The sequence below is a fragment of the Oryza glaberrima genome, chromosome 3 (assembly GCF_000147395.1).
Source record: "Oryza glaberrima chromosome 3, OglaRS2, whole genome shotgun sequence".
Classification (NCBI taxonomy): Eukaryota; Viridiplantae; Streptophyta; class Magnoliopsida; order Poales; family Poaceae; genus Oryza; species Oryza glaberrima.
The window spans coordinates 11516502-11531285 of NC_068328.1; the positions used below are offsets into that span (position 1 = coordinate 11516502).

Below are 14784 nucleotides of genomic sequence, written 5' to 3' on the forward strand. Positions count from 1 at the left end.
TGGATGTAGAGACTGGATTTTAATCTATTTTCTTAAAAAAAGCACTTCTAAAAGACGAGTTGGCATATTTTAAAATTAACGAAGTCATTTTGGACACATCGTTGTCGATAGTTGTCACTTATCATTGAAATAATAATTAGTCACAAATACGAGCATCATTTCAAGTCGGAACACACCCAGAAATACATGAAGCAGCTCCTTTGAAGCAAGGTTAGAGAAACGTGAATCCTTGGCAGGTGGGGTCCACTCCTATGGATCCACAAGTAAGAGAGGCACATCCATCTAAGAGCAAGTTTAATAGTATAGCCGATTATTGGCTCAAAATCATCTATAATCAATTTAATAGCCAATTCATATAATAGTTACATATAAACATGTACTATAAAATTAATTAATGTATGGTCGCACCTATTATACACACATGCATCTTGCAGTCTGTGCTGAAGCTGGCTATAAATCTGTAGCTCGTTGCTCTTATCTCTCATCTTTTATCTGCTTAAAATATGCTGTTGACCTGTTGTACATGCTCTAACGTACTTTAGAGGAGTCCCATCGCGGAAGTACAGGTTCCCAACTTTTACTCTCACATTTTTTACGTGCACGCTTCCCAAGTTGTTAAATTGTGTGTTTTATACCAAAATTTTCCATAGAAAAAATGCTTTAAAATTTATATTAATCTTTTTTTTGTGTTTTTATGGCAAATACTTAATTAATCATGTACTAACCGAAAATTTCCTCTGAGTTTCATCGCTCTTAAATTTCTGTGTTTTTACTGCGATATAACCAAATGGGCATTTCTATTCCTTTATTTTCTGAATCTCAAGTTTTTAAGGAGCATGTGACATGATTGGTGAGATCCTATAAAATGGTAGTATTATTTATGCACCTGGATTCTAAAAGGAAAATAATTAAAACATAGGAGTTTCCCCTTTGAGAAGTCTAATCCACTCTTTCATCCCCCCTCTACTTCCTTTGTTTTCCTCAAGTAACTTCCAGTCATGTGCTTTGATTTGCTTGGAATCGTCCAAAGACATTACCTCAATTTTTCTTATGTTTTAAAATCCTGTGTATTCTAAAGAGAATGATGTTCGTTTAGGGCTATTGAAAAAAAGAGGAAAAATATAGGATTTTAACCGCTACTACAAGAGCAAAACAATGAGTTTCAAAACCTGACAAATCACATAGAAATGATAGTTTGATTAGACTGTAGAAAAAAAACGTAGAAATAAAATGAGATAGACTTGAAGAAATTTTCTAAGAGAATGGTTAGGCTCACTTTTCAATAAATTCTTTAAAAATGTGCATTCCAAAGGGAACAACATGTTTCAGTCATTTATTTTGAAGACCTTAATAGGAATTTTTCTAATAAAATTAAAATCCTCCGAATTTTCTATATAATTTTTCTATAAATCGAAGAAGACCTTCGTTTCAAAGAAAAAACCTTAATATATGCTTTTTAGTACGAGTACTCCCTCCATACTGATATTAGAAGTCGTTTAGGAGAATATTTAAGTCAAACCTTGGGAATATATATCATGCAGAACTCTCGAGTTGTTGAGTTTGAAAATGTAAAAATTATATGAATAGATTTGTCATGAAAAATACTTTCATAAAAGTATACATATATCACTTTTCAATAAATATTTTTATAGAAACAAAAAGTCAAAGTTGTGTTTTGGAGATCGTGTCACGGTACAAAACGACTTTCTTTACGAATACGGATGGAATATTCCTGTATTTCCTTTTACAATTATGGAGTACGTTTCGAAACAAGTGGGCCATCTCAAACGAAACTGGTCGTATGTGCACATCACCCCAAAACCCTCAGAAAATTTGCGCACCGCCCACTCCACCAGTCCACTCCCGGCCCAAGAAAGCCATGCTCAGGCCAGTGTGCTCAAGAAAGGGGCGCGCAGCGAGCTCGCGACTACTCACTCTCAATCCTTTGGGAAATGGAGCTGCTCAGTGGCTCAGTGGCCGCAGCTCCGGGAAGCGGAGGCTACCGAGAGCAACCGGACCACGCCAAGAAGCACTAGCTAGTGTACTGCCTCCTCGATCTTGCTCTATCTACCACTAGCATCGAGCTTGCTTCGCTAGCTCCTGTATATTTAAGGCCGTAATAAGTGTAAACACAGCACCAATAGTCCAACACAGATACTAGTAGTAGTGTGGTAAAAGGGTGAACTGAAGACCAAGAGGCAAAGGCGCCTGTGAGGCTGTGACTGTGAGAAGGTAGGAGGAGTAGGAGAAGAGAAGCTTTGGGCGCCGCCATGGATGCATACGAGGCGACCAAGGTGGTGTTCTCCCGGATCCAGGCGCTGGACCCTGACCACGCCGCCAAGATCATGGGCCTCCTGCTCATCCAGGACCACGGCGACAAGGAGATGATACGCCTCGCCTTCGGCCCCGAGGCGCTGCTCCACAGCGTCATGGCGCAGGCGCGCAAGGAGCTCGCCCTCCTGCCGCCGCCTCAGGCGGCGTCGTCGTCGCCCACCGTGCCGGCAGCCCACTCGCCGTTCCTGCTGTCGCGGCAGAACTCCGGCCGCTGCCCCGCGCCGTCGCCGTCGTCGTGGGCGCAGGCGCAGCCGTTCTCGAGGAGTAACAGCATGGGCAATGGCGGCGCCGCGGATGAGATGGTCGGCGCTGGGGAGGAGCTAATGAGCCCCTTGAACGGCGGGGGAGGCGCCGCGGCGAACGCCCCGCCCTTCTTTCCTCGGGGTGGGGACGCGCTCCTGGACGACTTCGAGCTGCAGGAGCAGCTCGCGTTCCTGCACGACGGAGCCGGGGGCGTGAACCCCGGGCATGCTCTCCAGGCGTTCGACGGAGCGGAGTGCCGGAGCCCCGGCCCCGGCGAGAGCGGCGGGATGCTCCCCTACGGCCTCGCCTGGGCCAACGGCGGCCCTGGGCACCGCCGCAGCGCGTCGGTGAACGAGCTCTGCCTCGGCGGCGACGGCTTCGGGTGGAAACCTTGCCTGTACTACGCGCGCGGGTTCTGCAAGAACGGCAGCACCTGCAGGTTCGTCCATGGCGGCCTCTCCGACGACGCCGCCATGGACGCAGCCACCGCCGAACAGCAGCAGTGCCAGGATTTCCTCCTCCGCTCCAAGAGCCAGCGCCTCGGCCCCGCCGCCTTCCCGTTCACCCCCACAGGCTCTCTCCCTGCCTCGCCATCCGCCACCAGCAAGTGCCTCAGCCTCCTCCTGCAGCAGCAGCAGCAGCACAACGACAACCAAAGGTACTACCGCCTTCGCAACCTCCATGCGTTCTCCAAGCCAGAAGGCATTTCAAAGTTCCAAAACGTTTCTTGCTTGCGCGTGTGAAGAGCCGCCGCGGCCACGCTGATGCTCGCCGGCGGCGACGAGGCGCACAAGTTCATGGGGCGGCCGCGCCTGGACCGCGTCGACTTCGCCAGCATGATGAACCCCGGGTCGCGCCAGATTTACCTCACCTTCCCGGCCGACAGCACGTTCCGCGAGGAGGACGTCTCCAACTACTTCAGGTATATAATGCGATGTTGCAATGATGCTTCTTCCTTCTTTCATGGCGGGCTCGGTAGGACGCGATCTGATTGGCATTTTTGCATTGCTGTTCTCGGCAACGCGCCGCGCTGCAGCATCTACGGGCCGGTGCACGACGTGCGCATCCCGTACCAGCAGAAGCGCATGTTCGGGTTCGTCACCTTCGTTTACCCGGAGACGGTGAAGCTGATCTTGGCCAAGGGCAACCCGCACTTCATCTGCGACGCCCGCGTGCTCGTCAAGCCCTACAAGGAGAAGGGCAAGGTCCCCGACAAGTACAGGTACGTTCGAAACGCGGCTTGAATGAAGAAATGCATGCGCGATTATGTTAAGCGCTCCAAATTAGTAGTAGTAGTACTACGTTGCTTGTCACGACTGCAAGCCACCAACCTGCATGCATGTGAATTTGTTGTTCGTCGCTCCTCAGGAAGCAGCAGCAAGGCGATTTCTGCTGCATGTCGCCCACGGGGTTAGACGCCAGGGACCCCTTCGATTTTCACCAGCTCGGTATAAAAAGATTCAACCTTTACCTGCTCCTACCATTTGGACGCCCTGTTTGCCTGATGTTCAATGTTGCTTGCTAGAGCTGTAAGTTTTGATGGATGTTGGTTTGGTGTTCGTCAGGTGCAAGGATGCTGCAGCACTCCAACAGCGCGAACGAGCTAATGCTGCGGCGGAAGCTCGAGGAGCAGCAACAGGCGGCGGATCTGCAGCAGGCTATTGATCTCCATAGCCGCCGCCTCATTGGCCTCCAGCTGCTCGACCTCAAGTCTTCTGCCGCTGTCCATGCGGCGGAGACGACAACAATGTCTCTGCCCACTCCGATCACCAATGCCTTCACCTCCGGCCAACCCGGTGCCACCACAATCGTCGAGTCACCGCCTAGCTCTAGTAAGCATAGATAGCATTGATCGAACTCGTTCTTTAGACGTCAATTAATCAAGTTCTCTTAACTTGCCAATATCCACTGTACATTGTCAGCTGGGCAACTGATGGCGAGCTGCGGCTCTCCATCGGAGGGGAAAGTTGTCAATGGTGGTAATAAGGCGGATTCTGCCGGTGAGGTTACCCGCATTGCCGATAGTGACCAAAGGTAGATTTTTACCATTATTGGCATTCTGCTTGCTCATGATTCTCGGACTGATGTCATTAACTCATGAACAACAAGCCTACAAATCTGCAATTATTCCGTGGCTGAAAGTTTGCTTCACCATTGTTTGTGCATGTATTTTGAGCAGTGGTGAGCACAACTTGCCAGACAGCCCGTTTGCTTCCTCTACCAAGTCGACCGCATTCTCTACCGCAACCGCTGCCACTGCCATTGGTAGCGAGGGAGATTTCACCACCGGTAGTAGCTGCAATATTGGTGGCAGTGCGGTCGGCAGCGCCAACCCTCTCCGGCCTCCCACATTGGACATACCTTCGCCAAGGACCTGCTTCTTCCCCATGCCCAGGTTTGGCCATGCCACTACTTTGAGCAGTTGATTACTACTTGATTGTACTGGTCATTTCGTGATCACTTGCGATTGGAATGATTCGATCAAATGCAATGAGCAGGCTGTCCGAGCACGGGGCGATCGGGATGTAAAGTAGTCCACAATGGAAGTGGCTGAAACCCTCTCCAGAAATCATAGTAAGCACTGCTTTATTCCCACTACGTTTCCCAATTATTAGGCTTCTACCCATCTAATTATGCTGCCATTTTTGCGTTCTTTCTTTTGGTGTTTATTTCTGTGCAGGAATACATGAAGCAAAGAAAGTGTTAGCGGAATATAGGGGAAAAAAGGAGTGGAGTGTCAGCGTAGTTTTTAGGATGTTTAGCTCCCCTTTCTTTTCGTTTTTAAGCTTCTCTCACCTTTTAGTGGATAGCTCCATTAAACAACACGAGAAGAAGAAGATGCCATTTGCCCTTATGGAAGAAAAAGTGGCAGCATATGAAGTATTGTGATATACTACTATATATAATACTTCTCTATATATATATAAATAATTTAGTGGTGCGCCTAATTATACTAGAGAATATAGTACTATGTGGCAGTTAGCAGTTATTTTGTTTACTACTGCCATCAGACAATTGATGTTACCCAGTTCTTCCATGTATAACAACTACTCGTATATTATACTGATTCTGTGGTTAATCCTGGAGGCAAGTGCCTGCCACACGTTCACATGTTTAACAACAGTACTACCTGCAAGCTGTAAGAGTGTCATATGTGGACAGCAGGACAGGGGTAGCCCAGAAACTGACGAAGGGCACATGGCCATTGCAGTGGTCTCTGAAGCCTTTTACTGGCCGCAAGGTCCTACTTGGCCGTGCGGTTACATCAGGTGATTATGGTGAGATAACAGATCAGTGTCTCCCACTTACCCCCCACTGTTTTGCTTAAACTCAACATGTGGTTGTTAAACTCAACCTGTGATTGTTATAGTACAACATTACGACATTACTGTGAATAGATGCTATTCCCACTACAGCAAAACAGGCAACTATAGACGACTAAAATACTACGGGTCATCAAATCGTTGCTACTAAACTATCCCAACGTACGTGCGAGAAATCCCCCCTCACCTAGAGTTGGATAAAAGAGACGGAGAGATAAACCGTGGCTACCTCCCCACTTAACTGCACCCACCATCATAATATCCTTTAAAATTATTAATTAATCGGATAATCAATATTTATTTTTGGAACTGCTCGGTACAATCGTTGGTCTATCGAAACCCTCGACGGAGTCGCACGCCGCTGCGCGCCCGCTCCAGATCGTCGGCGTGCCTCCACCACCATCGCGCGCCACCGCTGACCACCGCCGCTCCGGTCCTACACCCTCGCTTCTCCTTTTTGGCCGTTGCTGCCTATCGCCACTGCGCTGCCACTCCATTGCAGCCACCACGGCGCGGTTCAGATCTTGCGAGTCGATAGGTAGATGAACACGTGGGGAGCAGATTTGTGGAGGGATGAGACTCTGATTTTTGGCTGATTCAGAGTATGATCCCCTGATTGGCTGATTGAAAGTGCTAGCACGACCAAGGGATTGACCTATCGTGAGGAATCAGATCGAGTTGCACAGCTTCATCAAAGAAAAGGTAATTTAATTGTTCTCCCTTTCTATTGAGAATCCACATAGGTATACATTGGTTTAGGACGATTCGTGATGAACATCTGGTTTGGTGTGCTTTGGTAGTTTTAATTTGCATTCATTGGGACTGTGGTTAGAGGCCATTGTTCTTAATGATCTTTCTTTCCTGAAAAGTTAGGTATGTTGTTCAAAGTTGTCAACATTACTGCATTCAATGTAAATCTAGTTTCGGGAAAATGAACTGAATCCCTTAATTTCTGAAGTTCAAAAAGGGAACAACAGATATACACATATATATATATTGACTTTGATTGCTTTCATATGCTTCCTACCTTAATGCAGGGTCTCTGTTAGCAGACTAGCTAGAGGGACGGCTTTTGCTGCTATTTGACACATATGTGATTATCAATTCTTAGGAACTTCAGTTACTGCTGAAGCACCTCCATGTTACTACTAGCAAGGTGAGGTTGATTAATTCCCAATAAAATATTATGCATATATGATTGCTAACTTACATGTTGCCTTATCATGAGAAATGATATCAACTCTGCACTTGTTGTCAATATATATTTTGTTTCACTATATATCCAATGCAGGACATTATTAATCATGTTTCACTATTCTTTTGCTTTTCCTTAGCAGATCAAAAGACGATTTCTTCTGTAGACTTCACTACAAGCTGAACCTGGAAACTCCGTGATATACTTGATGATTGAAAGGCATATTCCTTTGCATCCATGTCTTGTATGACATAATTTTTTTTTCATAGATTCTCTCACAAACTCTGATCGAGTGATCTACTTTCAGTTTCAGATGTTCAGATAAACCATGGAGTTAACTTGATCTATTATTCACATGATTCATAGTCCATCCCGTGTTGTTTTGCATGGTAAGTCTTGTCATTATTTTGTTGACAGAATATTTTATCAATAGCTTCCTTCACAATCTCTACTCTAGTCCACTTTCACTATTTATTTTTTTTCACATTGTAAAGTTACATTGTATAGCAGGTTCTTATGTGAAGATGATGATTAACGGGTGCATGAAGATGATGATTAACGAAATAACAGTTCAATCAATCTGGAGCAATAGAGAGTATACTTCAATTAGATGGAGAAGTCCAAGTTATGTATTTGTTTATGATACTGTAGCTGAAATTGTACATTTTTTTTCCAGAAGTTCACCTTTTCATGTAAGATGTAAATTACCATTCAGTGAATGAAATGTGTGATTTTTCGACAAGTCCCTCCCTATTTTTTTATTTATAATACTAAAGTGTGATGCAGTCTGATGTTCTCCAAATAAAATTGTGGATGCCAGAATTGAGGAGGTTTGTTTCTGTATCTAAGAAATTTATCTGTAGAGACGGTCCGAAGCCGTGTCTAGTGTGTTTATTATGATATTTCTACAAAATATGGAAAATATATGTAGAGACGGTTTTTCCGTATGGACCGTCTCTACCTGGTAGACACGGCTAGCAAAACCGTCTCTTGTTTATTGAGACGGGAGCAATGGCAACGCCTCAGAGACGGTTCACAGGGCCGTCTCTAGTACACCTAGAGACGGGCAAAACCGTCTCTACAAGAGAAGAAAACCGTCTCTACACAGGGCCGTCTCTAGTACACCTAGAGACGGGCAAAACCGTCTCTACAAGAGAAGAGAACCGTCTCTACATCCTGTTTCTGCTGTAGTGACCTTCTCATTTTAAGTAAAGACGTGGGATTCTGTGTACAATATTTTACCGTTCGTCTTATTTAAATTTTTATATAATTAGTATTTTTATTGATATTAGATGATAAAACATGAATAATATAATTATTTTTAAAATTTTTTATAATTTTTTTAAATAAGACAGACGATTAAATGTTAAACATGGAAACTCATGACTCATGACTGTATTTAAAATGGGATGGGATGGAGAGAGTATTACTACAATGGACTAGTACTTTGGTTCTTAATATTATGCTTTATTTGTATCCATTTTGTTGGAATGAGCTCAGAACTCAAGAAGAGCTTTTTGTTACTAGTACAAGAATAGCAGTGCTAAGAATATTTATATTTGTTGTGGACGGGGGAATAATAAATTTTACGATGAATGTATAGTTTGGTGATAATTTTCGAAAATAAATGTTTTTTTGTGCAAAATTTTAGGCAATGAAAGTTTCTTTCTGCTAAATTGAACGCTATACCTTTCTTTTTTTTTGTCTGAAGTCCCTACTCTTTACTGAGCTGCAGAGAACTACAGTTATTCTTCATCATGCTGAGGTTTGGTGAAATCTTGAAAGCAAGCTGACTTGGATCAAAGATAGGCATGTCTTTTGGGGTGTGCAGAAAGAACCAAGGAAAAAAAAACAGGAGCCAGACCAAATTATCCGATCTATTTTTCGTTATTTCGGTCGTGTTCCTCAGGTACCTGAGCAAACCGATTATTACGGCCAAACTTAAGTCCACCTTCGCTACGACAGGTCACAGGAGAGTCCAGCAGACTCAAGTTCCCATTAAGGGCTCCTTTATTCAAAGGATTGGTATAGGATTTTTTAGGATTCACAATCCTATGGATTATTTCCTATGGAGGCCTTTGATTCATAGGAAATGAAAGAAAACATTCCTAAGGATTGCATCCCTTTAGTTCATTTTCACAGGAAAAAAAGAAAGAGGTCTGACCTCTTTGGAAAAGAAATCCTATGTTTTTTCCTATAGCACTATCAAAGGGCACATTTCTTTTTTTCCTATGTTTTTTATTCCCACATTGAAGAATCATACTACTTCAATTCCTATGTTTTTTCTATTCCTATGTTTTTCCTATCCTGCGAATGAAAGGGGCCCTAAGTAGGGATGGCAATGGATCAAGTTTGGTTCAGGTGGAGTAAGAATATACCTAACCCAAGACGACAAAGTTCTCGCGCATCCATGTCCAATGCTTTCATCGTAAAATAAAATCCATGCCAATACCCGTCATGTATCAGGTATCCATGGATTTTTCAACAACATGATGTGATATATCAATTGATACATATATATCTAAACTATCACAATAAGTATAATCACAAAGTATTAAATACGGACCAAAATCCATAAATTCTACAATTACAAATTATTTCATCACCAAGAAAAAAAAAGACAAATGACTAAGCTAGAGTGATATATGACTTTGTTGCACTTACACAGCTAGTATGTTTTAGTTAGTATTGACACTTTAAAAAAAAATCATGTATGAATAGAAATATTTGGGTACACATGCCCATACCCATCGGGTGTGGTACCAGCGAATGCCCGCACCCACGGGTAAAATTGCCATCCCCTACACTAGAGTCTGCCTACGCGGGAGTGTTCGGTCAAGTTAGCTAAGACTGGATACACCGTCATATCGGTTAACCAATTGTCGGTTCAAGAAATCTTATTGACCGAAATTATGAAGATTGAGATATCGGGTCTGAATCTTCAGAGAAGATCGAGTACATGCCATGTAATCATATTTTCTTTGCCTGTAACCAAGAAGGTAAATGGGCATTGTGATGCTTGTTGACATTGAGATAGACAAAACACCAAAGCACTACAACGTGTGGATTGCAATTAGATCAACTCGTAACGCTTCTTGAGAAAACCGATTACGGATTACCCTGTTTTGGAAACCAGAGTACCTGTTCTCACATAATCGTCTTGAAGACCTACGAACCCCCGCTCAGGAGGAACCCCGTTAGGGTAGGTGCACCTAGGCTTGCTCTAGAATCAGCAGGGCACCTAGAGTGTCTTCAATTGCTATGGAGACGAAGGTAGAACATTAATTAGGGTTTGGAAATGTAAAAGGCAAAGAAATAAAGAGATAAAATGTTTCTCATAACATAAAGTTTTCCTTTGAATACCCAAAACCGGACCATACGATTTGGATCAAGCTCCTCCACCTTCAAAAGCATTTGGCTTTGTCACTGATATACTGATATGTGGACCCGATAAACCTTGGACTTATATATCAATGATAAAGATATGGTGTCTTTGAAAATAGAGGATCTAACGGGGAAAAGGGAGTATCCGATTTTATGAGCCGGTTCTAGCTTCTAGGGGTCAACAATGCTCTACCACTAGGCACTAGCAATTTCTCTTTCTCACCTCCTTGACTCATAAACCATTCTACCCAATTAATCCATTTTGCTTATCCACTCTGTACTGGGAAAGGTACTAGCGTGAAGCTGTCTGTGTGATGCTGCGTTTGCGTTGCATATGCGCACAGGAGTTGACTGGTGTTTCCGTCGTCCGTATACATGTTTCTCGCACGCACAGCAAAAGCTTCTGCTTGGCTTTACGGCTGTTGGTACAGCGTACGTGTAGCTTTCCCCGGTTTGAAAAAGCCAGTACCTGTGTGGGTCTCACGGCTCGCTATGCCCATGTGGCCCTTTGCAGTGCGTCCCCAAGATTTTATACATGGGTACTATACTATTACCACACAGCTAGCATGGTGGCTGATATGTGGGCCCCACCGCTCTCGGGCCCACCTGTCAGTGACCATGTCATGGTGACTTCACGTCCTAGAAAACCATAGCGATTGCTTATACTACCACATGCATGGCACTGTACAGTCTGTTGTCTGTACTCTTTTTTTTTTTTTTTTTTACTTTTACTACTATTTGCTTTATCTTTTCTTTTCTGATAACAAAACGCACAATGCTATTGAATGTCAATCACCAATGACGGGTAATTAGATAATGGGGTAGCGGTAGCACTAGGAACTGCAGTACTATCACACAGTGCTTCGCTTTGCTGCCTCGTTTATATTATAGTCTTATAGATGGTCAAATTTTACAGGATTTTTCTCCGAAATTAAACTATGGGCCCCTTCTTAAAACGTTTGATTGAAAAAAATATTAAAAATAGGAAAAAACAAAGGAATAAAATACGAGCATACGTGCAACATAGATGATTGAAAAACACATAAATTTTGTAATGATAAATGATTATTGAATAAATTGGGTTACTTATCTACTTATATCCATATAACCTACCCTAATTGAATAGACAAGTGACCAAGAGCTACTATTGCTGTCTGGGAAGCTTGTGAAAGCTGTAGCTGCTTTCAGAATCGAAAACCCCCAAATAGTCTTAGTTTTTCATTTAGGCCTTGTTCGGTTGGGCCGTTCCCGGCCGGGATCGGCGCCCAATCCCCGTGGATCACCCCGGCGAGGAAACAATCCCGGCCCATCTGAAATTGTGTGTTCGGTTAAGCCCAGTCTGGGTTTTACCCCGGCCTATCCCGGCCTTTCCCCCTCACCCAGGCCCGGGAAAAAATCAGCTTCTCGTGTGGCGTGGAAAAATTCCTCACGACGGGAGCGGGAGGCGACGCGCAACACGCGTAGCGGCAGCACGACGCGGAGGCGATTCGAGGTGGCGCAACGGCGGGGGCGGCGCGACGCGGAGGCGACGGCGATGGCGACGGCACGGTGCTCTCCTCCGGCCGCCATCTTCTTTCCGGTGAGCACGCAGCATTTTCCCCTCTCCCCTCCTCTTCCAAAGCTAGGGTTAGGGTTTTCTTCTTTTCTCCCTTTCCCGTCGTCGTTGCGATTCGTCGTCCTCCTCCTCGTATTTTGCTCGATCTAGTGAGTTCTTGATCTGGGTGAGGATTAGTGAGTTCTTGATCAGATGGGGAATGAGCTTTTTTTCTTGGTTGGGTGGTGATGAGTTCTTGATTCGCCACCGCCGCTGCCGCACGTCCTAAACCATATCATTAGTTCTTGATTTGGGCATGGTGAGTTCTTGATTGCTGCATTTCCGGTGAGTTCTTACTCGTGGTGAGTAAGATCGGAGCTGCGAAGGCTGTCCATGGCAATGCAGAATGTAATAACTCTCTGGAGGTTAGAAGAGGGCAACTTGGGCTTTAAACTGTATGATTTCTCTGACATAAAAGATGCAACTAATAATTTCTCAAGTGAAAGTTTGCTTGGAAAAGGTGGTTTTGGATCTGTCTACAAAGTAAGTTCAGATTTCAGAGTCACACTCTATTACCAGTAGCTAGCAAGCAAGTGTTTAGTGTTTTCAAGGCTGAATTGTACTTCCACACGTTCTAATTTCTAGAGAGAGAAACTAGAAGAAGGTTGAGGTGGTCATCCTTTTCTACATTCACCATATATTTGTTATACACTTGAGTCTGAAACTTTGTGCATTATAATGTTCACTGGTTTTATTTTATGTATGTACAACAAGAAATGGATTGTTGCATTAGTTCAGTTCAACATGTTTTCATAAGATTATACTTCATGTCATGTGCAACATGTTTAAGAATGCTGAAAGTTGACAAGATATTAATTTTTGTGATGTGAATATAATAATTCCTCTATCAATTTGTTTCTGTCTAAAGTGTTATTATGAATATTAATCATGCATGATGAAGATGATCATTTACAACTAGCTTATATGCTATTTTTAGAAGAAAAAAAATCATTTTTTGTTTGTGTGGCATGGCAAAAGGCAATGCTTGCATAAGTTCCTCGAAGTACTGTAGATTAAAGTTAATGGTATTTGTGTATACCAATGTCACCATATGGATGCATGGGGGAATAGGAGCATGTTGCTTAATTTCTGGATCATTGTTCTGAACATGGTTAAACTTCAGAAAATTGCAAGTAGTTTGTATGGTCTTCCATACAAAACTATATTAGATAATGCTTAATTTTTAGTTGTTATAATCTACCTCTCTTTGGGGTTACCCACAAGTAGTTGTCAATTGCTGGAATTTTAAATTACCATATACATATCCTCAATCAGCTCTATTATGGTCTTACATAATTTTTCGTAATTCTCCTGTGATGACAGTTGGAGAAGATGTTGATGATGGTGTAAATTATGGAACTGGAAGGCTGTAAGGATCTTTTTGTTGCAGGGGCGCTGAAGGATTAATTATGCATCTGCACTGCACTTCTTTCACTATGTCTAAAATATTTATTAAGCATAGACTGTAGAAGCTAGGACTGATCGATATTCTAACTTATATTAGATAATGCTATGTTTCGACGAAAAGCAAAAGTGACATTTGATGTTCATTGGAGATTACAGTAATTACTCCACTGAGTATATTTTGTTTGTACGATAAGATATTATCAAATTCCGTTGCTATGTTTGATGCTTCCTCCGTTTGATGCTCTGAAGTTGATGCATATAAACTGCCAAGCTGAACATCAACTCAATAGCAGCGTTGAAGCAGGAAAGCACCAATCCTGCTATTGTTGATCTTAACCAAACCGAACACATGGATTTGAGAGGGGGATTAGTGGGTAGGGTGGGATTCATCCCCAACAGGGATTGAGTGACATGAGAGGGATTCACTCAATCCTCCCTGGATTGATTCCCCTTGGGGATTAAATCCCTAGTAACCGAACAAGGCCTTAGGTTTTGAGAACAAGTAGTTGTTGAATTCAGCAAATAAACTAGAAGAGAAAGTCTTTGTTTAGTTCCCAACTTTTTCTTCAAACTTCCAACTTTTCCATCACATCAAAACTTTCCTACATACAAACTTCCAACTTTTTTCTTCAAACTTTCAATTTTAGTCAAACTTCTAATTTTGGCCGTGGAACTAAACACACCCAAAAGCTAATTTTCCCAACTTCTTAATACTCTCACAAGCTAAATCCCCTCTAGCTGTTTCTAGGGGCGGATCCAGGAACAAAAAATTGGGGAAGCTCAATTACACAGTTTCTTCAACCTTTAGCTATTTAAAGACCTTTAGTTTATCATTTATGGTGAAAAAAATTGAAGGGGGTGCTCCAGAGGTATCCATGGGTCTTGAGTCCCCCCTGCACCCACATTGGATCCGCCCCTGGCTGTTTCTCAGAATGTAAAACTATCCCAAACAGGCCCTAGATTTGCCTCGATCTTACGTGAGCTAGAAAAAAAAACATGAGCTTATAGTCGATGTTAAATGCCCTATGTTTCCCTCACTACTACAAAATACCTTATAGGTTACGGCTCTAAGTGACGGTTTATTAAAACTAACACCTATTTTCCATTTATCACTTCTATCAGGCAAAAATCTAGATAAAAACCGACACACATAGTATAGGTGTTGGTTTTTTTAAAAAAATAGCATATATACTTATATTATAGGTGTCGGTTCTAGATAAAAACCAACACATGTAGTATAGGAGTCGGTTCTAAAACAACCAACATCTATTAGAAAAACTGAGCCGAGCCACCATCAGGACGAG

The 14784-nt window shown here is 43.1% G+C and overlaps 1 protein-coding gene and 1 long non-coding RNA gene across 2 annotated transcripts; both read left to right on the forward strand.

Moving 5' to 3' along the window:
• Nucleotides 1–1850: 1850 nt before the first annotated feature.
• Nucleotides 1851–5644, forward strand: LOC127765875 (zinc finger CCCH domain-containing protein 23). Its single transcript, XM_052290842.1, has 9 exons — nt 1851–3235; nt 3323–3499; nt 3614–3799; nt 3946–4025; nt 4143–4409; nt 4500–4611; nt 4757–4972; nt 5076–5151; nt 5258–5644. The coding sequence occupies exons 1-8, from the start codon at nt 2271–2273 to the stop codon at nt 5104–5106; spliced, it is 2034 nt and encodes a 677-aa protein (XP_052146802.1). The 5' UTR covers nt 1851–2270; the 3' UTR covers nt 5107–5151; nt 5258–5644.
• A 6260-nt stretch (nt 5645–11904) lies between these two features.
• Nucleotides 11905–13696, forward strand: LOC127768294 (uncharacterized). The gene is made up of 2 exons (XR_008016571.1): nt 11905–12058; nt 13397–13696. It is a non-coding gene; the product is annotated as an uncharacterized LOC127768294 (long non-coding RNA).
• Nucleotides 13697–14784: the final 1088 nt, after the last annotated feature.

Coding starts and splice junctions, on each gene's coding strand:
- LOC127765875 (XM_052290842.1), top strand. CDS start 2,271: ATGGATGCATACGAGGCGACCAAGGTGGTGTTCTCCCGGATCCAGGCG. Junction 4,612..4,756: donor ATTGCCGATAGTGACCAAAG/GTAGATTTTTAC, acceptor TATTTTGAGCAG/TGGTGAGCACAACTTGCCAG. Junction 4,973..5,075: donor TGCTTCTTCCCCATGCCCAG/GTTTGGCCATGC, acceptor TGCAATGAGCAG/GCTGTCCGAGCACGGGGCGA.